This window comes from Gopherus evgoodei, chromosome 4 (assembly GCF_007399415.2).
Source record: "Gopherus evgoodei ecotype Sinaloan lineage chromosome 4, rGopEvg1_v1.p, whole genome shotgun sequence".
Lineage (NCBI taxonomy): Eukaryota > Metazoa > Chordata > Testudines > Testudinidae > Gopherus > Gopherus evgoodei.
The window spans coordinates 32,746,478-32,769,457 of NC_044325.1; the positions used below are offsets into that span (position 1 = coordinate 32,746,478).

Below are 22,980 nucleotides of genomic sequence, written 5' to 3' on the forward strand. Positions count from 1 at the left end.
CCCCAGCCCAGCAAAGCACTTAAGCGTGTGTGTAACTTTAAGAACATGAATAGCCTGCCGAGTTCACACGTTACACTATTATAGGGTATGGTTACACTTTGAGCTGGAGGAGACACAGCTGTGCTAGCTCTGATTCAGCTAGTGTGCTAAAAATAGAGTGTAGCCACTGTGGTGTGAGTAGCTAGCCACCCCAAGTACATCTCTAGCCAAGTTGTTAGGCACATACTCAGGGCCACCTGCCACAACCACATTCTGTTTTAGCATGCTAACTCGATCTTGCAGGTATGTCTCCTCGTGCTGGAACTTCAGCATGCAGGGTAAACGTTCCTGAAGGTAGTCATATGGTTTCCATCACTGTAGTATCTGAGCACCTTCTAATCATTACTGTATTTATACTCACGACACCTCTGTGACGTAGAAGAGTACCATTAGCTTCAGTTTCCATATGGAGAACAGACACAGAGAGATGAAGTGACTTGCCCAAAATCACATAGGAAGTCTGTGACAGAGCAGGAAATTGAATCCAGGTCTCCCAAGTCCCAGGTTAATGCCCTATTGGACCATTCTTCCTCTCCACTGTGTTTAAGTGCCTTACTGGATCAGAGCCTTTGTGATCTCGTGATCAACATTATATTTCTGCTCTTGAACAGTAAAGTATTTCAAAGCGGCTGCTCAGGGAATGGCCCAGCATTAATGGGATAAAGACATTCCAGGAGTTGCAAGTGTCCTAAAAGGAAACTATTTACCTTATGGTAGCCAGAGGATTCTATAAGGATCATTTCCTCATTACATCTGCATTCCCTAGATTTATCCTTCTGCTTTTGGCCTGGTCTTGCTCAGATTAAATCAGTCAGAGACTCTTATAATTACTAGATAAACAAGGAAGCATCTGCAGTAAATAGTTTATTCCAGTCGTTCTGGTTATTTTCTGATCTTAGACAGATCAAGCAGCTTTTTCCCCAAGAAGTCTCAGTTGTAAGTGACCCTCTTCCCTCACTAGGGGTAGGTTCAAGAGCTGGCAGACTTGTTAAATATGAGACTCTCTGATCTCATATTCAATGCTATCTAGTGCCTCAGCAACAGCATTAGGGAAGGTGTTCCCAACTGCTTTACATACAGAATGGACTGGGTTTCCAACCACTTTTTTCATTACAATTCATCAGCCTTAAATACCAATAACAATACAAACTGAGTCAAACCTTTGCAGGAGACTGCTGTGCCTGTACTATTAAGTCCTTTCTTATGTTTGATTGTAATAGTAATTAATTAGATGCAGTGCCCTGGGAGAAGTCATTGATAAACTGAGTATTGGTTTCCCATAGATGTGAATGAATGTACAACCCAGAATCCTTGCGTGCAAAACTGCGTCAACACATATGGCTCTTTTCTCTGTCGCTGTGATCCTGGCTATGAACTGGAAGCTGATGGAATTAGCTGCAGTGGTAACTGTCTTCAGTGACTGGGTGTGGGGAGAGGGTTAACTGTATTTAAATCATTCGTTGTAATGTGTTATTTTTTATATGCCTTCCTCTGAAGTTTCAAATATGGTTCACTGTTAGAAGTAGGATATATCTACCTATCCAATCCAGTAGAACAATTTGTCTTTTCCTAATTTCAGTTAAACAGGAGGGTAAAAGCAAGAAACCACACAAAAATAAATGGTGGTGTTTGTTTTTTCTCATAATGGTATTAAAGAAATAGATTAAACATTAGAACTGTTCTGTGACAATGGTAAAGAACCACAGAAAAGAGTTGCTTTCTTCTAACTCTCACCAAGGAACTTTATTGGCATAAATAAAATTGCATTATTCCAAAATCTATTCTTGCCCTGATACAGCAAATAGCTTACTTTAATTCAAAAGGTACTTACGCACGTTACCTCTCCTGCCCTTTACTGAAGAACTTTCCCGAACATTTTCCAGCCCCACTTGCCTGCTACAGATTTAAGGAAACAAGAAACATCCTCATGAGCACTGTTGAATCTAATCAGATAGGAGCGATCCATCCACCATGTAGCAGTATTATTGGAAAGTTGTTACAACATTGTTCTTTTCCCCTCTCTCATTTTCCTTTTGTTGTTTTATTTTGCTTAGGTGAAAAAGAATAGTTAGGCTTACTTCTTTCATGAGTGTCCCCACAGTCTGTTTAAATGAGAGAATCCAGCCAATATTTCTTGGAAGGAAAAAACCTCCCTGGAAAATATTTGTTTTTTAATTTACACTAAACAGATGTAAAGGGCTGTGTTTGAGGGGATAAAAACGTGACGTGCAGTGTATGTTAAGCTGTTGTTCTTTGTAAGCCTAATCATAAAGAAAGGAGGCCCAGATTTTAAAGGTATTTAGGGGTTATTCTGCTCCAGCACTACAATGCCTAACTCAGGAGCCTGAGTCTCACTTTCAAAAGTGAGTTGGGCACTTAGGACCCTGAGTGTCAGTGAACATCAGTGGGAGTTAATCTCCTAAATGTCTAGTCACTTTTGAAAATTGGACTTAGACCTCGCAATGTTGAATACCTTTAAAATTCTGTTCTCAAGTCCTTGTTCTGGCAGTGAGATGCTGCCTTGTTCAAACATGCTAATTGGTCCAAATTCTGGCTTTAGCAGGATTACACAGGACTTAAAGCAATGTCTGTTTTTTCACACTCCCTGTTGATAAAGTAGCTTCATGGCCTGAAGTTAATAACAACAATATCGAGCATGCTCCCTCTATAAACCACTTTATAGATACTTACTCATCCCTACAACACCCCTGGTGAGATAGTTAAATATATTTAACCCCCATTTTAAAGATTGGGGAAGTCAGACTGAGAGCTTAAGTGATTTGCTCAGGGAAGTCTGTGTGTCAGAGCTGGGAATAAGTACTCAGGAATTGGTGGCTCAGACTCAAGCCTCTGTTTCTTTGTAAATTAAGTTGTCATGGGATAAGAGGGAAGATCCTTTTATGGATTGAGAACTGGTTAAAAGACAGGGAAAAAAGGGTAGGAATAAATGGTAAATTTTCAGAATGTCAGGGGTAACTAGTGGTGTTCCCCAAGGGTCAGTCCTAGGACCAATCCTATTCAACTTGTTCCTAAATGATCTGGAGAAAGGGGTAAACCAGGGGTCGGCAACCTTTCAGAAGTGCTGTGCCGAGTCTTCATTTGTTCACTCTAATTTAAGGTTTCACATGCCAGTAATACCTTCTAAAAACATTAAAATGTCTCTTTCTATAGGTCTATAATATATAACTAAACTATTGTATGTAAAGTAAATAAATTTTTTTAAATGTTTAAGAAGCTTAATTTAAAATTAAATTAAAACGCAGAGCCCCCTGGACCAGTGGCTAGGACCTGGGCAGTGTGAGTGCCACTGAAAATCAGCTCGCGTGCCACCTTCGGCAACGTGCCATAGGTTGCCTACCCCTGGGGTAAACAGTGAGGTGGCAAAGTTTGCAGATGATACTAAACTGCTCAATGTAGTCAAGACCAAAGCAGACTATGAAGAACTTCAAAAAGATCTCACAAAACTAAATGATTGGGCAACAAAATGGCAAATGAAATTTAATATAGATAAATGTAAAGTAATGCACATTGGAAAAAATAACCCCAACTACCCATACAATATGATGGGGGCTAATTTAGCTACAACTAATCAGGAAAGAGATCCTGGAGTCATTGTGGATAGTTCTCTGAAGACGTCCACGCAGTGTGCAGTGGCAGTCACAAAAGCAAATATTCAAAAAGGGATAGAGAATAAGATGGAGAATATCTTATTGTCCTAATATAAATCCATGGTACACCTACATCTCGAATATTGTGTACAGATGTGGCATTAGAAAAGGTTATATAAGTAACCTATATAAGATATACTGGCATTAGAAAAGGTTCAGAAAAGGGCAACTAAAATGATTAGGGGTTTGGAGAGGGTCCCATCTGAGGAGAAATTAAAGAGGCTAGGACTTTTCAGCTTTGAAAAGAGGAGACTAAGGGGGGATATGATAGAGGTACATAAAATCATGAGTGATGTGAAGAAAGTGGATAAGGAAAAGTTATTTACTTGTTTCCATAATACAAGAACTAGGGTCCACCAAATGAAATTAATGGGCAGCAGGTTTAAAACAAACAAAAGGAGGTAGTTCTTCACACAGCACACAGTCAACCTGTGGAACTCCTTGCCTGAGGAGGTTGTGAAGGCTGGGACTATAACAGGGTTTAAAAGAGAACTAAATAAATCCCTGGAAGTTAAGTCCATTAATGGCTATTAGCCAGAATGGGTAAGGAATGGTGTTCTTAGCCTCTGTTTGTCAGAGAGTGAAGAAGGATGGCAGGAGAGAGATCACTTGATCATTACCTGTTAGGTTCACTCCCTCTGGGACACCTGGCATTGGTCACTGTTGGTAGACACGATACTGGACTGGATGGACCTTTGGTCTGACCCAGTATAGCCATTCTTATGTTATGTTCTCTTATTAACTAAGCAGGCGAATAAGGAAATGATTAACAGTAACCTTCCTTGCATGTGCTTTCCCCTCAGACATGATCCCATGTGGAACATTGGGGTCCTGCTTTCTCACTTGTACACAAAATTCTGCAAATTATGTTGAATTAGCAAATCAAGAGTAAAAAGAATGAAAACCAGCATTTCTGTTTTTAATCAGAGATTTGAAAGGCTCCTCAGTTTCCCCGATATTTTAGAGCTCTCTAGGCATTCTGAGAGAACTGCACTGAGCTAGGATGATGTTATTAAGCCATATTGGAATGCCTAGGAAATAACTGAATAAAAGCTAAAAACCAGATCTGGCTGCTGCGGGGTGGGATGCAGGATTTCTGCTGGGACTGTTGTCACTCTCTTGGAGGGAAGGCTTTGTTTTCCAGAAAAGATTTTTCCCATTATAAAATACTCAAACCCACAGCTTCCTGCGAGGGAAAACTCCACACACACTCATTACCATTTGTTTGAGGAGAGGCCTTTCACTCCTGTGCCTTAGATTAGCTCTAGGTCAGGTCTGTAACATCTGAATCATGAAAACATACCTATGTTCCATGGGTAGTTCTACCTGTGAAGTGAGATAGAAGTGAATGACCAATCACATGGATAATTAGAAACAGGTTTTCTGACAATACAGGAAATAAGAGCAATGTATCCTTTCACTCTCTAGTTTTTCATTCAATGCTACCTCACCTGTAGAGAAAGCTTAATTAAAAAGTTGTGAAGTAACATTTCAGTTGGATGCATTAATGCACCAAACAGAATAGATGACATGGATGGACTCTGTTATTTGCAAACCCTCTGCTCTGTACCCAAATCCTCCCCTTGTACCTGCAGATTAGTGGAGGGTGTACTTCTGTTACTGAGTGCCAGAGCTAAAAAGGTACTGAATGCCTTAACCTTCAGCTACCATCAATGGGAAGTGAGGCTCTCAGCTCCTTAGTGGAGGAGAGCTAGGTCCTCTGTATAGCTGCGCAGAGAACTGTCAGCAAGTCATTCTGGGCCTGACCCTCTGTTTCTCACCTACCAAAACCCCTACCTGAAGTCAACAGGAGCCTTTGAATGTACCAAGCATGCAGGAGTGGGCCCTAAGGTGTGTAAATACTCTAGTGACACAGCAGAATTGATTATACATAGGAAAGAGCTTTAAAAAAAATGCACTGATGAAGTCCAACTGCACTCCTGAAGGCAATGGCCAGTTTTGGCATAGTCTTCCAGAAGAATTAACAAAACTGGTTGTATTTTTAAAAATATAGAGAAACCTATTGTAGGCCACCCCACCACCTTGACTCCCATGATCTGCAACATTCAGTTGCATAGCAGAGATGACCCTGAATTAAAATGGCTTAGTACCCTTGGGCTACTTGTGGCTGAATGTTCTTCCCTGGTACTATATTCTAAAAAGTAGCTATTTAAAAATGGTCCCCTGGAGTCTGTCATGACCCAGATCACAGGCGTCACTTTAAAATTAAAACAATTAAAACATTTTTTTTTATCTGGGGACCTAAGAGTCAAGTTTCTTCCATCATCACCGGTAATAAAACTTCTGCAGGCCAAACTGTACACTGAAAGACAAGTAACTGACTGGAACTTAAGCAAGTCTCTTGATGATGCATAAAAAGGAATAAAATCCAGTTCACTCTCTCTTAGCTATGTTGGCTCTGCAGGGCTAACAACAGTAAGAAACACTAGAAGGTTATTTCAGTTAGTAAAGTAAGCCAGCCTCACTGATTACCCACACTGAGCAGGTATATTGAATAGAAAGGTGCCAGTCTACATTTCATTCAGGCTAGAGTCTCACTTTTAGGCAGGCTTGCCTACTGGATGGTCTTCTGAGAGTGGGTTTCATTATCATTTATCAATAGTTGTAGGCCTGACTTGGCATGGGTGAGGCTTATAAAACAATAGTGAATTGGATCATTTTCCTTTTTCAAGTAAAGTAATAATTTACATTTATTCCTAGCTACCATGAGCCATATTCACCCTGGTATAACTTCAGTAAAGTCAGTGGATTTACATCAAAGCTGAATCTGGCTTATTAAACTGAGTTGAATAGCAAACACTATGATCTTATAGCTCTATGAATTTTTGTGGTGACAGGCACTGTAGTTAGGATGGAGTTCAGGGAAAAGTCCTTTTTACTTTAACACAAAGCATTGTAAACTTCATTCTACCACTGCAGACATGGATGAGTGCAGCTTCTCAGAGTTCCTTTGCCAGCACCAATGTGTGAATGAGCCCGGCTCTTACTACTGTTCCTGCCCCCCTGGCTATGTTCTGCTTGACGATAACAGAAGCTGCCAAGGTAAGAACATTCCAACCATGAATTAAAATCCAACCAAACAGTAAATAGCTCATAGTTCCGGAAGGCAAATTAAGTTGGTTCACTGAAAATCAAGGCTTGAGACGTTCGCTTGATCTTGGCATTGCAAAAAGGTGGAAATATCTTAGGGGGTGTATTGTGCAGCCATGCTGGTGAGTGCTTTCTCCCATGAGTGATCCCATTGATATCAATGGGGTTATTTGCATGAGTAAGTGCTTACTATTGTGAGTAAGGGTTGCACAGAAAGGTACCTAATGAGCCAGTATTGCTCCCCCTGAAGACAGTGGCAAAACACCTGCTGACTCCAATGGGGGAAATGAGGATTAGGTCCATTGAGAGCCCCTACTTTACTCTGGAGTTTTTGAAATGCTGTTAAGTCATTAAAGTATGTTACTGAGTAGAGCTAATCTCAAACTTAGAGCACTGGTCTCTGCATCTATGGATGTGTCCTGCACTATAGGATAAGAAAGAGATAGCAACTGATTTCTATGACTGTGCCTGGGGCGTTCTCTTTTTTATTGCATCTCCACTTATTGTTCTGTATGTTCTGCATTAAGCTGTAGCCGTGATTGTACCATAGCTGCTGGACTAGCTTCTCCCTTTCAATACAGCTTTCTGTTTGCGGCTCCTTGGCCAGTTTTAAGCTGGCTGTGAGCATAGGAGCAGTCTGCTTTTTCTTTAATGTCCACCCTCTATACAGTCACTGAAAAAGAAATCCTGCAGGGTTCATCGATACGGAGATTTTTTTTTAATTGTCTCAGTAGCAGCATTCATGGAGTCAGGTGTGGTTTGAATTTTTTAATGCCCAAACCCCTCATTCCCCACAAATGACATTTCCAATAGCAGAGTGTACTTGGCCCCATGCTGAACAACACTGGATCAGTACCCTGTGTTCTGAATGTTTCATTTTTTAGCTAGCTAATAAGGGCAAGGTTGAGGGGCAAATGGGAACAGTGTACGTCCAACAATTGTTCCAGAAAATTTTGCGTTATTGGTACATGAACACATTATGCTCCCCTCCCCTCCCTTCCCCTTTGTCTGTTTAACTTTTTAGATTGTGAGCTCTTTGGGGTAGGAGTCATAACTCCTTTTATATTTGTGCAGTGCCTATCACTGTGAGGGCTCTCCCAGAAACTGAGAAATAAACTATTAATAATCCAATGAAATCTGGCTTGAAAGAGGGACTGATAAAAAAATGGTTCTTCTTAGAGTGATTGTCCCTGTGAGTAGTGCCCTTCAGGCTGGGCATGTGCTCTGTGTACCCGTGACTGGGGAATGGTCTTTAGCCATGGCTGTGTGGTCTATGGATTCATCCTCACTCTCCTTGTGCGCCACCCCAAAGAGATGAGAGGGGCTGCTAGACTGCCACCCTCTTATCTCTTAGTTTGTTACCTCTTAGTTCCTTTTTACTGCTCATGGGCTAGGATGGAGCATCAGTGTCATGCTGACTAATTCAGATTCTCTCTCTAAATAGTTTTCAAAGTTGTAAGAATTTTCATAGTTAGCTAGTTTTATAGTATAGTTAAGCGATAGATTTAGGGGTCTGGTTCCCTATTTTTGGAAATTTTCCAATGGTGGGAAGTCATTGCTGTATACATACTCACACCCACACCCATCCACCCAATGGTTGTGGGGAGTATGCCAATAATCCCTGGTTTCAAAAATTGCAATACATGCCCCAATCCCTTCCTGGTCACGAACTATCACAATATCTGTCTGTACTTCCTGAGGGAAGCCAATATCCCTTCCAGTATGCCCCTGTAATATCCGCAGGTTGTTTCTGAGTAGGAAAAAGCAGTGCAGGGAGTTTCAGCTCCAAAATTCCTCTTTGAGGAGTACATGAAAGTAAGGCATACCCTCCTGTACATCAACCTGAAGAAGGTAGGATTGGCGCCTCTTCTTTGGTCTCCAAGACCTCCACCCCTCAGCAGCTCAGAGAGGCTCAGGAGAGCAGGGAAGGGAAGGGAGACGCAAGTGCATTCATAAGGACAAGAGGGAAGATTCCTCATTCAAATCTAAGAAGAGGCAGAAGTCCCTACCCCATTCCAAGTCACTGGGAGATTTGTACTTCAGAACAGGACCATACGGTACTGAGAAGGAACAGACTAGGACTTCTTCACAGGGCAAAACTGCAGTGCCTTCCAGTACTAGGGCCTGCTTCTTCAACCCTGAAACCCTCGTTGGTACTGTAGGATTTAATGACCTCTTCTTCAGTGTCCTGAGCTGTGGAGACATCCCCCATCAACTCTGTCTAGCTTTCTGATTCCTGAAAATCTTCTGTTATTCCTAGAACTGAAGTCACTCCTCCTTTCCAGATCTCAACACCTGGCACCAAGACTTCAACTGGTGCCAATATCTCTGTGGTACCACTTTCCAATCCCCACCAACTAGTTGGGTTGAGGTAGACTGTCTCCAATACCATCAATGAGTAAAGGCAGATCACTCCCACCTCCTGCAATATGAAGAGCCTCCCTTTCTGGATCTGAAGTCAGAATCCTCAAAGTCAGAAGAGGACTGCAGCAGACACCTGTGCCAGACTATGTCCCTAAGAACTCCTACAGAGCATTGAGCCCTGATAAAATATTGAGAGTCTCCACACTACCTTATTATTCTTGTACTAGAGGATAACCTCTCTCCAGTATACTCACTGGTACCCAGCACCTCAGTGGCCATTACTGAGGGGCTACAATGTTGCACAGTGATGGTATTGAGTCTCGAGGCTCTTTTGGGACCATCATACAATATACCCACAATATCTCCATCACCAGGCTCATACAGCAGATCTGTTTGAGCCCCAGAACATCCAGACAAATCCTGCTTATCACTGTTGGGTCATATGGCCACAAGTACTTATGTGTAGGGCTGTGTGTCTGTTTCAGAGGTCACGGAAGTGATGGATTCCATGACTCTCTGTGACTTCTGCAGCAGCTGGTGCTGGCTCAGGCCGCGCAAGCCAGGCAACCTCTGAGCCAGCAGTAGCAGTTTGGGTTCAGGGCTGGGGCAGGGGATTGGAGTGCGTGACGGTGGTGCTTACCTGGGGGCGCTCCCCAGCTCCCACCAGTATGTTCCTGAAACTTCTAGGCGGCGCGTCCAGGGGCTCCATGTGCTGCCCACACCTGCAGGCGCTGCCTTCACAGCTCCCATTGGGTGTGGTTCCCAGCCAATGGGAGCTGTGGAGCTGGCACTTGTGGTGGAAGCAGCACATGGAGCCCCCCTGGTAACCCCTTCCCTTAGGAGCTGCAGGGACATTCCATTCGGAGCCAGGTAGGGAACCTGCCAGCCCTGCCAACCCTCCCCCTCCAGCACCAGGGGGGTTCCTCGGCTGCACGCCGCCACCTATCCTCCCCCTTCCCAGCACTAGCGGAGATCCCAGACTACACCTTCCCAGCACCAGTGGGGGTCTCAGGCTGCAGGCCACTTCCCGCTTCCCCTCTCCCCTAACCTATTATGGGACAAGTTGAATAATATGTCCCTTGAGGGCAGCATATGAACTCACTCAACTCGAGCTTAGGCAGCATTGGTAGCTTTCTTTAGAAACGTCCCTATTGCTAATATGTGCAGAGTAGCAACTTGGAATTCCATTCACACCTTCACTAGACAATATGCACTGGTGCAAGCAGCTGCTTCTACTGCCTCTTTGGGCAGGGCAGCTCTGCAATCTGCTGTGTCATAAGACTCCAGGCAGACAGCTCCTTGAAACAGACACTGCTTGTGAATCATCTGAAGTGCATTACACATAGGGACAGCTATTTGAAGAAGGATGGGTTACTTAGCTTGTAGTAACTTGAGTTCTTTGAGCTGTGCAGTGCACTACCAACACTCCTCCTCTGCTGCCTGGTCTCCCCCTACCTGGCACTGATGGTAGAGACAGAACTAAGATGGCGGGTGATCTAGCAGTGCCCTTTATGCACACATGGCCCAGATTCTGCTAGTGAAAAACCTCTGGTCCTGGGCGCATGAACAATCTAAATAGCACTACTCATAGGGACAACACATCGCAAGAGCTCAAGTTACCACAAGGTTAGTAATCCATCCTTACTTATCAGAGGTAACTTTCTAATACAGATGGAGCAGGGTTGTACTTTGTTTGGTGATACTTTGGTGCGATCTCTTAATAGGGAAGGTTGCTTTATTATAATAAAATACAAATAATAAATTATATCTAGCTATTCTATAGCTGTTTTCATCCATAGATCTCAAAGTGCTTTATAAATGAAGTCAGTGTCATAGCCCCCATTTTACAGATGGGGCAGCTGAGGCACGGAGTGGGGAAGTGACTTGCCCAAGGTCATCCAGCAGGTCAGTGGCAGAACCAGGTCTCCTGAGTCCCTGTTCAGTGCGCCAACCACTAGGCCACACTTTACAGGGGTGGCATCTTGTAGAGTTTTCCTTGTATTATCCTCCCTCTCATTTTTGTGTTTCAGATATCAATGAATGTGAGACTAGAAACTTCACTTGTACTACACAGCAAACCTGTTTCAATATCCAAGGAGGATACAAATGTCTAGACCCAGTAAAGTGTGAGGATCCTTATATCCAGATCAATGACAAGTGAGTAACAGACCCATAGAAGTGGAGGGCAGTAAATATGCTTGAGGCAAATAAATTGCACTTCTGCAACATGACAGCAAAGTACATCTAAAGTGCTATACAGACGCTATTGTTGCATTTACTATTAGCAAGCTTTATAAAAATGATAAATTGCAATTACTTGCCAGGTGATAGGAGATTCAGTTGTGTGGGAAGTTAAGCTAGAAAAGCCCTCACCAAAATAAGTGCAGCAGAGAAAACCATGATAGTTGTAATGCAATAAAAGAAAGTTAGTTACTCCATTGCCACCTGCCTTTAATCATACTTTATCAAACACAATCTATTTGTTAATAATAGTACTTCCTTACCTTGTGAGGATTAACTAGTTAGTTAATGTTTGTACAGTGCTTTGAAAGCATAACCCACTGTACTATAGAGGAGTGGCAGCTTTGCTAGAGTTAAGAGTGAGCCACTCACTGTTTAAAAGATGACTCTTCTAAGAGTTGTAAACTCCATATGCTGACTGACATTGGCTTGAAATTTGCTTTGCCTCATGAGGGTACTAGGTACTGTTAGTGGTCCACATGTGAGGTTCTTTGAGAATGGTGTTCCCAAGATACAATCCCCCTACTAAAAGCCCCAGCATCTTACAAAATCACATGGTGGTTCTAACTTTTTTTCACACACTTGGGAGTCAAATTATGGCTGAAATACTCCCCAGTCTCATCTCACTTACTTGGGATTTATTTCAATCAGCGTATGGCACCTGCAGCCCCCTTGCGAAATTACTCAGTATTAAGCTTAAAACTCCAGATGATATGTCAGTAGCTGAAGCCAAAGAGAACAAAAGATGTGCAAGAAGACTAGGGCTTTGTTAACATCCAAAGGGTTTCCAGCCAATCTATTATCACCAGTTCTAGTAACTGGGTGGCTCAAGGTGACATGCTCTGGTCACTGAACCTGAGCAACACTGATGCACTGAGAGTCTGAGCATTTTCAGCAAATGTGGCTTGGGCACGTTTCTTGCTTTCTGCCTGCTTTCTGCAGGGGCTTCTTTTGGGAGTTTTGCCCCAAGATCAAAACTCTGGTTTTAAGAGCCATATTTTAAAGTGCTCTAAAATCTATGTGCAGACTCTGATTTTACTTTAGAAGTACTGTCAAGGAAATTAGCATTACTTAAATAGAGGGAAGATGAGAGATTCTAGGAAGCAGTTAGGGTAATGTCATCAGCCTGAACAATGGGATTTAGTGTGATCAAAGGAAAGCAAGTTGCTGGGTCTTTTAATATTCATAGAGTTTAAGGCCAGCAGGGACCATTAGGACATAACATAGATAACAAAATTTACTTTTATTGGCCGTCAGTGCAAGATATCTCTTTGGTCAAGTATTTGCTCAAGTTCAGACCATCCATGGGGTGTTTATGGATTATGGTTGGTGTGTGTAATAAAGAGAGGGGACTATTTAGATCATCATTGTGGACTGTCTGATTTAATTAGAGATGTACCTGAAACAAAACTCCAGACCCAGGCTTTGGAAGAATTGGACTTTGTGGCTCTGGTCAGTCTTTAGATTTATTCTCTGGCTATATTTAATCTATGGCATGTACCCTGAAAGGTGTTGGACACACAGCCTGTCCAAAAAAGTAATGTAATTATTTATATAGCCCCACTGATGTTCATGGTTCTGCACCATAAGTGAGCTGGGCCAATAATTAACAGGTCCCTAACCTGAAGAGCTTAAAGGCTAAATTCCTACCAGGACAATCGTGCATTAGGAGTCCACAGCTGCAGAGCTGTCAGAAAAGTAAGTCCAAATTCTTGAGGGATCAAAGGAGACAAAAGTTTCAGTATGAAAAGCAGTTTTGGCAGAGCATAGAGAGCAGGAGGAAGATGAAGGCAGAGATATAGGAAGGATGGAGGTGGAACTATGGAGAGCTCTGAATGCAAGCAAAGGAAATGAAAGTTACATCGTTCTTTAAGCCAGTTAAGTTTTGTACTCCATTATTTTTTGCTTTCATAGCAACATGTAGTGAATTAGGTGTTGCAGAATTGTCTCAATACTGATGATAATTCTCTCCATATTAGTCGCTGCATGTGTCCAGTTGAAAACCCCGGCTGCAGAGATCAACCATTCACCATCCTATACAGAGACATGGACATCATGTCAGGACGGTCTGTGCCATCTGACATCTTCCAAATGCAAGCAACAACTCGCTTCCCTGGTGCCTATTACATCTTCCAAATCAAATCAGGAAATGAGGGCAGAGAATTCTACATGCGGGTGAGTAAGTCTGTATAGAGTCCTACCAGTATCTTATAGTTTGCCACATTCTTCTCTGACAGGTGTACTATGTTTTTAATGTATACTATTTAAAATTCCAGTGCAAGATTTCTCATAGGGGCAGATGTGTGTCTGTCATACCATATCCATAGCCATGCAGTGTAATGTACTGGTCATAATCACAGTGGGCTGCTCAAACCCAGAAAGGCTGTGGATACTGGTTCTGCAGGAAGATGATGTATCCCAGGGAAAGATATTCTATAATGGCAGTGTAGGGAATTCACCAGACTGGCTCAGCCTGCCCCACTTGTGCTATTCCGTATGTGGCAATATAGCTCAGTGAGATCTGTGATCTCATGTCTTAAAATAGCTGAGGAGGGAGGCTGGTTGAAAATGTTGTCAGGTTGTTTTTTTTAAGTGAAAAACTGAGTTTTCTATTAAAAGAAAGTTTTGCAGAGTGTGTCTGTTTTCTTCAAGACTTCTAGATTTTTTTGTCAGGAAACTGAAAATACAAAACCCAAAATGCTCAGTCAAAACACAAATGTTTTTGGCTAAAATCTGAAAAAAATTCAGTTTGCAGAGGTTTGGATTTTTAATAAAAAGTCCAGATTTTCCACAAAATTTGCAGCTGACCTCTTTCTCTCCCCTCCACCTGCTTTCCATTGGATAGTATTGGACAGCTGGCATTCTTAGAACAAGGAACATCGTTCTTGGTGGGAATCAGAAGCTTGGGTAGTAACCACAGGTAGAATCTGACCCTGATAGTCAAACCAAGTGCCATTCATTGGAATACATGTAACGACACTTTCAGCACATCATAGGAAATAATATTAGAACAGATTCTGGCATTTCCCAATTCACATTCTTCATGGTAGCATCGGATTCCGAACTTTAAAATGGCATCAGCTTTGTCTTAAGGTTCCAGGGACAATCATTTCCATCCTGTAGCAGCATTTTGCTGTTGTGAAGTTTTATTGTCCCAGATTTTTTCATCTATATGGACTGTTCAGTCAGTTGTCTAGGGTTCACAGACAAATTCCATTGTTCCAATCTGATTCGGTTCTTTCATTTATCCCAGAAAGTACCCAAGGCCTTTCTTTTATTGGACATGTTGCACTTTTCCTTTAACTAGTAACGGAATATTCCCAGAGTGTCTAGGTTATAACCAGCAGGTGGTGCCTGTTCCTTTGTTTTGGAAAAAAATAAAAATGAGAGGTTGTAGATGAGGGTGGGGCAGGCAGATACTGCTGTATTGTTAAAAGTGCCATCAGTCAGGTGGGTTGTTAAACTTAAGCCTGTGCTGCCCATCTCTGGTGAGCTCTCCCACTGTCAGCTCAGATTTTTGTGGTACTTTTTCAAAGCCTAGCAGGAGCTAACCAAAGTGCTCTGGCTAACATTGTCTCTCAGTAAAACAGGTCCCAGGCTGTGTGTGTGATGTTTCTCTGAATGGTGATTTGCTGCTCTATTTAGCAACACAGGACCAGATTTTCAAGTGCTGAGAACCAACCATTCTGGCTAGATTATCAAACATTCAGTCCCCATTTAGGTATCTAAACGAGAGCCAGATTTTCAGAAGTACTTGAGGGATGAGTTTATTATGAGTGCTGAGCACGTCTGAAAATCTGACCCACAATCCCAGCATTGCTTTCACCTTTGTGTATAATACATTTAAAGGAGTCTCTCAAAAGGCTCCGATTTTGCAACACATATTTATGCAAATGAAAAACCAACACTCTTTCCACTGAAACTGGAAAAATATTCATGAATAGTTTTCTAGACATATGAAGTATCAGAGGGGTAGACGTGCTAATCTGGATCTGTAAAAGCGGCAAAGAGTTCTGTGGCACCTTATAGACTAACAGACGTATTGGAGCATGAGCTTTTGTGGGTGAATGCATCCGGCATTTGCTGCTTTTATAGACATATGAAGTTTTTGTAATATATTATTTTTAAATAAAGTCTAAATTTTGGAACTTAAAACCACTTCACAGTGTCTCTTTCAATGGATAAAAAAATTTCTGCATCAAACCAAAATAAACTTCATGAAGCTTAAGAACTAATGGAAACAGGAAAAGAATACCTGGCCCAACATGCCAGCACCTCTTGAATCCGTGGTCTTGCTTTTTCCTCCAGATAATAATTATGGATTTATATGTACAATAACAACTTTCATCTGCAAGGATCCGCACATGCTTTACAAACTGATAGAACTGTACGAAGTGACACTTCTTATACCACTGAAATGCAGCCATCTCTGGGGTGAAGTGCAGTAGCTCTCAACAGTGCATGTAAATACACAACAGTTCAACAAAGGAAATCCGAAGCACCTTTTCTAATTGAAAGCGGACTGTAGGAGATATTTAGGCAGGCAGAATGTAACTGCCTGTTTAAGAATTTACAGTGAGTGACATGGGTCTTTAATTATCTCTGTTTTATACATCAGACAAAATACAGCAACCACAGTGTCCTCTACCACACTGCTAGAGCACTGCTTCAGTAATGACAGGGTATGTCTACACAGCAAATGAAGGGTGATTAAAGCTAGTGTAAATCTAGCTAACGTGTAACTATGAGAGAGGAGACAAGGCAGCACAGACTTCATCACAGGTTAGCAATCCAAATATGTTCCCACAGTACCCAATGGCTTATACATGGGCTTGTACTAGCCCCACTGAAGCCCAGGCTGCCGCATCTTCACTACTGTTGTTACCCATATTAGCTAAATTAATGTTAGCACAGGTATGCCTATCCGCACTATGATCACACCTACATTGTTGTGTACATACCTTTAGAGAAAATAGTGAGATCTATTGAATCACCAGTACCTGGGTTTCCTCTGGAGGTGTCCCACCCATGTACTCAGCAAGTCAATGAGGTATCATGTATAGGGCACTAAACTAGGGGTCAGGAAACCTGGCTTTATTTCCCAGCTGTATCATTGACTTACTGCCTGACCTTTTTCACTTAACTATTCTGTGCCCAAATCTTTCCATCTATCAAAGAGGAATAATGACACTTACCCACCTCAGAAAAATGGATGGAAGGGCTAAGGAAGCATTGTTTTGAGATGTGAGACGCTCACCATTAAGTACTATACTCTAAGATCATAAACTTCATGTATCATCTTTGGAAATCTCACCTGCTTCTCTCTATGTTTTGCACACAGCAAACGGGACCTATCAGTGCTACTCTAGTGATGACCCGTCCCGTGAAAGGGCCACGTACCATTCTATTGGACTTGGAAATGATCACAGTCAACACTGTCATCAACTTCAGAGGGAGCTCTGTCATCCGGCTGAGGATATATGTATCACAGTACCCGTTCTAAACCTTCAGTACATTCCCTTTTAAACATTAAAAGCAACAACAAAAAGACATTATCCCCTTTCTGCAGATCTTTTTCCTCAAAAAAATATAGCAGCTCAAAACCTAACCAGTGTTACCACAGACACAACGGCCTATGCCATCTGATGAGAGAAGCCTCTTCATATACAACCCTTTCCAGGATGCAGACATCTGAACATGTATTGTCAGCAGATCTCGTATGATTTTGTATGTGATTATATGTTTTAAGAACCTTTTGTTGTTGTTGTTGTTGATTTAAAAAATTTTTCTAGGGTGTGATTTTATGCTCCAAAAACTGTGAACTTCCCCACCTCTGTAACTGCAACACTGCTTAGCAAAGGCATCAAACAAACTGAGGAAAAAGCTGGCTTTTGCTATTTTGCTTTTTTTCTTTTAAAAGGAAGGCAAACAAACAAAAAATTCACCTGTCCAAAAGTGGAATCTGAGAAGCTCTAACTTCTCAGTTGTTTCTGGAATTGTCAGTCATATAGTCTGTCTCAGTTGTCCCTACATTTGGCTTAGTTCCATCTGTCCTTTTTGACCGTACTTTTTAGTTGAGTCATTGTAAGCTCCTTCTACAATACCTGTTGTACTATGCTTGCTGGATCTATAAGCCCTCCTTTTTAACAAAGTGTCACCTGCGTGGGTTCCTCACTGTATTAAATATTCCTACATAATTGAGTTCAAAGAGGTCTATCACTGGATTGTGTATTTTAAAATAATTAGGGCCTGATCCTTATGTTCACCAAGGCAGCATGAGCATAAATGTATGCTGCTAGAACAGTATAAAGAGGCCTTAGCATAACTGAGAGTCAGGTCCTGAGTGTTCAACTGCTTTGCATACTTTAATGATTGTGCATAATTAGCAAAGATTATGAAGTGCCAGTGCTAGTTCTGTGGTTATGGCCAGAGATAATTTCCCATTGTAACCCCAATATTCAATTTTGCTAAACCCAATTTCCCCAAAAGAAAATAATCCCCCTAAAATTACATATGCCAAAACTCTTCCCAGAATAGAATTTTTCTGAAAAGTTTTGGGGGAAAACTTAGAAGATGAATTTTTAAAGCTGTGGGATAAAATCTTGGCCTGGTTGAAATCAAGGGGAGTTTTGCCATTGACTTCAGTGGGCCAGGATTTCATCCTGATGTGGTTTTTGTAAGTTTTTCTCTTGTTGACTGTTTAAATGTTTCCAGTTTTTTTTTTCCTCTCCATTGGCTAGTCTTACTTCCCAAATGGCTTGGCCAACAAAGGTTAAATTTTGCAGGCCTGAGGACAAATGGCTCAGTGTTTCTCAGAGGGCTGATAGGGGATTAACAAAGATATATAATGTGAAACAGCTCGGAATGAGGTGTTTGTACTCCCACGTTATGGTAGGCTGGGAAGCAATATACTAGAGCTTCATTAGTGTAGGGATAAAAAGAGGAGGACTGCAGGCTCAGGAAGCTCTCAGGCACAGATTGCATGAAGGAATGGAGACACTGACTATCTAGCTTATAATAGGCTTTGCAAATTCAGTACTGTTTTTTATTTCCTCCAGCGGAAGTACCTTTTGTTTACCAGGTTGCTCTTTATTTTTAATCAGTATGAAGAAAGCCCTGTTACTTTGGAGCAAAGCAGAGAAATGCTCTGCACAGAGCGGAGTGTACCTTAAAGTAGCAGGACACTGTATTTTGTTTCTTTATTATTTTATCTTTTCCTGTTACCTCAGCTGCAGTGTGTGATACGCTGGGACAGAGCTGTTTTCACATGTCTACAGACCATCATATACAACCCTTTATATGATATATAACAACCCTGCTGATTTCTGCCAGGCTGTGCTGAGCCAGAAATAAAAGGTGGGAGGTCAAGGCGACATGTGGTCAGGCAGCTGTCCTGGAGGAGCTAGGGAAGGAGTATAGAGAGAAGTATCAACAGGGACTGAGGCTCAAAAGGGGTCCAAGCATCATATTCCTCAATCTTGGAGGAAAGGGGAGGGCAGGTGATGGGAGGCATATGGTTGGGAGGGCAGGATAGAGAAGCATTGACAGGTGACAGGGGAAGGTAAAAAGTGAGAAACAAGGGATCTGGGAGCAGGACAGGGAAAGGCAAAGTCTTGCATTAAAGACTTCAAACTCTTAATGCTATCTGTTATGAAACTTTAATGCTTATAGTTTTCTATGTAGCAAAATCCCTCTCCTCTCCTTCTCCCTACACTAATCCCTTAGCCCACCAATATGGCTCTGTCCACCCCCCATATCACCCACTGGAGAGGAACCCCAGTTTTTTGGTCCTCATATAATCTCTTGGAGCAGGTCTCTTCTTCTGAGCCACCCTATGGGAACTTAATCTAGCCTTTGGCATTCATGAAAGCACATGAAAACCCTAGAGGAATTCCATAACAAAACATTTGTTGAAAAAGATTTAAGGCTGAAAGTGTGATTCAGCAGAGCCCAGGAATGCCCATAAAGCAATATTACACTTTCAACACAAACACTTTGTGCCTTAAAAAAAATGTGAAAATGTCTGGAAGCCATGAAAATCAGCCACTTCCCCTCTGTCATAAAGTCTTCTATCACTTGCTATCACCCTGGCCAACCTGAACCTTGCCAAACTATATACCACCCTCAAAATAACAAATTACTACACGATTACAACATCTAACACCACCACATTTTCTATTCAAAGGATCCATTTCCAATATACTAGTACACAAGCACTGGTTATAGCAGTTCTGATAAATAAGGACCACACACGTTAGTTTTCACATAATATAGATTCAGATGGTTAAAAATGCAAACTTTCAGGCTCTGCAAACACTTACATAACCCTGTGTCGCAAGGTAGCTAGGCCCTGTCAGCAGAGCAGGTGTGTCCACTTGAGATAATTAAATGGGATAGAGCTAAACCTGAGCAGGGACAGCAGGCAGGGAGAGGAGGCATGACAGGCTATGTCTGGAATGGGGAACTGTAGAGGAGTGGTGCTAATGTCTCTGGTAGACCCTTAGAGCAAGGGGCCATGTACTCAGGAAGGTTATCCTGAAGTTGTTTTTCCAGAAGAGCACCAGAGCTGGCTGAATGAGGACTGGCTGAGCAGGGAGCTGGATGAAGTAGTAGGAAGCAGCATTACTAAAGACCCCTGGGAGGGGAGGCTGTGAAACCATAGGACACTGGGAGGAACTTTCTGTTTGCTTCAGTTTGAACAGTAAACTGGGCCTGAAGCAAGTGTGGATGTCGCTATAAGTGCTTGTTACACGGGGGAGCCCTGCTCTGCCACCCCCTACGGTTCCAAACTTTCTCTAACACCAGCCAGAGCCATAATTCTAGTCTTAGTTGTACAATTAGTCTTCTAGTCCCCCACCACATCATGCTGGGGGGAAGTATATAGAATTCTGACATATCTCTATTTACTGGGCATTTAATAAACAATAGCTCTAATCAACAGTATAGAGCTGGCAGCACACATGGTCTAGTGAATATGGCACTAGACTGGAAGTCAGGAGACCTGAGGTCTGTTGCTGGCTCTGCCGCTCACTTGCTGTGTGACCTTGGATAAGTCACTTTACATCTCTTTCCCCTTCCACCGTGTGACTGTCTTGTCTCTTTAGACTGTAAATTCTTTGGGGCAGAGAATCTCTCTCTTGCTATGTGTTTGTAGTGTCTAACATAATCTCTGTAGGGGTATTGCTACACTGGGTGACCCATGCAGCTGGCTTGGCTAAGGGGCTGTTCAACTGTGATGTAGATGTTCAGGCTCTAGGACCCTGTGGGGTGGGAGGGTCCCAGAGCTTGGGCTGCAGCCTGAGTCAGAACATCTGCATTGCAATTAAATAGCCCAAGCACCATGAGCTTGAGTCAGTTGGAATGAGCCAGCCACAGGTGTCTGATTGGAGTGTAGACATACCCTGGAAATACTGTCATACAAATAAAAAATAGTAACCTTCACTACAGAACAAAGCAAGCGGGAAATCTATTCCCACAAATGGGTAGAGGGGATGATGCGAGCCAGGAAGGCTGACAAATGAGGGTGTGTGGTGAAGGATGATATGGTAGTGGGGAACTGACTGGATTCTCTAATTGTTTATTTCCAGACTGTTTAACTTGTGGATCTTCTTAGGGCTATACTTTTTATGCAGCAAATGGGATTTTGTTTTCTATTAACTGACTTCCAATGAAACATACTTTCAACCTGACCTTTTTTAAAAATGAAGGTTTGTTTGGGCAAAGTTCCTATTCTGCTTCCTGTACAACTGTTGTAGAATCATAGGATGGGAAGAGTCCCTGAGAGGTCATCTAGTCCAATCCCTTGAACTCATGGCAGGACTAAGTATTTCTAGACCATCCCCCTACAAGAGGATGAATACACAATCACAAGCTGGGCTTCCATTCATGGATTTTTAACTGAATAAAATTGACACTGACCTATTTATCAGTCCTCTAACCTAGATAAATGCTCAGGGTTTGTCTACACAGCCAGTTACTGTGCAGTAAGCCGGGTGAATATCTACAGTACAACAGCTTGCTGCACAGTAACATCCTGTGTGGATGTTGCTCTGAAATTCCTGGAGTGTGGCTTGATGTGCTACTACTTCAAAGTATGGTAAGCTGAGCCATACTCCAGGACTTTCAAGTGTTCTGTAGCAATGTCTATGCACGGTGTTACTGCTCAAGCTGTGGGCTGTAGATTCACACCCTGGTTTGCCACACAGTAACTTGCCCCTAGAGGGTCTGAACACCCAAGGTTGTTAAGAGTTGAGATTTCAGCATCTCTCGGGACTTAGCTCATGCAGAAGTCAGGATTGTTAGTTCTCAACATGGGAGTCTACATTCAGCTTTAGCCTTCTCTGACTCTCTCTTGAAAGACTTGTCCCTCTGTTCAGATGTAGTCCTAGGTCCTGCTCCCAAGTCTAGCCATCTTTCATTATGTCTTAGATGCATCATTAACATCAGCACAATCAATAAATTCAGTCTTCTCTAGCTAAAAATGGACAGAACAACAGTATCACTGTTCAATGGTTCCCAAATCTAGTTTGTCTCTAGGATTTCCTGTTGCTCTTGTCTCTGTAGTAGCTATCCATGTTAAAAACCTATTGAGAGAAATTCACAGCTCAGCAGCATGGAAAAGAAATGAATCTTGCTTGTATGTTGTTTAATTCTGCCAGATGATTCATTCTTGCTATAGTTAAGTGCGGAATGTTGTACAAAGGCGAATAAGTCTGTCTACAGGCAGATCCTCAGCTAGTATAAATTGGCATAGCTCCATTGACTTCAATAGAGCTATTACAAATTACGCCAACAAAGGATCTTCCTGTAATTTTTCTCTCTCTGTGTGTGTGTGTATGTATGTATGTACACATTTCTGCATGAATTGAGGGAGAATTTATAATGGCTAAAATTGGATGCGATATGGTGTGTATATATACATTTGGAAATAGCCATAACTAAAGAGTGCAAGGTGAAGAGAGATGACTGAGCAGTGTTTGATCATCCCAAATGAATATATATAAATAGCTTGATTACTCCACATATTGCTGCCGTATACTGTGAGTCAAATTGTGGCTTGCTCTTCATAGAATCATGTACCATCAAACCTATGGCCAGCTCATACACTCATAGACTCTAGGACTGGAAGGGACCTCGAGAGGTCATCGAGTCCAGTCCCCTGCCCTCATGGCAGGACCAAATACTGTCTAGACCATCCCTAATAGACCTTTATCTAACCTACTCTTAAATATCTCCAGAGATGGAGATTCCACAACTTCCCTAGGCAATCTATTCCAGTGTTTAACCACCCTGACAGTTAGGAACTTTTTCCTAATGTCCAATCTAAATCTCCCTTGCTGCACTTTAAGCCCATTGCTTCTTGTTCTATCATTGGAGGCTAAGGTGAACAAGTTTTCTCCCTCCTCCTGACGACACCCTTTTAGATACCTGAAAACTGCTATCATGTCCCCTCTCAGTCTTCTCTTTTCCAAACTAAACAAACCCAATTCCTTCAGCCTTCCTTCATAGGTCATGTTCTCAAGACCTTTAATCATTCTTGTTGCTCTTCTCTGGACCC

General features: G+C 42.2%; 1 protein-coding gene across 2 annotated transcripts in view; it reads left to right on the forward strand.

Moving 5' to 3' along the window:
• FBLN5 (fibulin 5) overlaps positions 1-22,592 on the forward strand; it is a 64,419-nt gene extending 41,827 nt beyond the window's left edge. For both annotated transcript variants that reach the window (XM_030558906.1, XM_030558907.1), the window contains exons 7-11: positions 1,323-1,442; positions 6,648-6,770; positions 11,213-11,339; positions 13,403-13,598; positions 16,765-22,592. In XM_030558906.1, the coding sequence (XP_030414766.1) occupies positions 1,323-1,442; positions 6,648-6,770; positions 11,213-11,339; positions 13,403-13,598; positions 16,765-16,926 (728 nt within the window). In that variant the 3' untranslated portion in view covers positions 16,927-22,592. The remainder of the gene's footprint in view (positions 1-1,322; positions 1,443-6,647; positions 6,771-11,212; positions 11,340-13,402; positions 13,599-16,764) is intronic.
• The last annotated feature ends 388 nt before the right edge of the window (positions 22,593-22,980 follow it).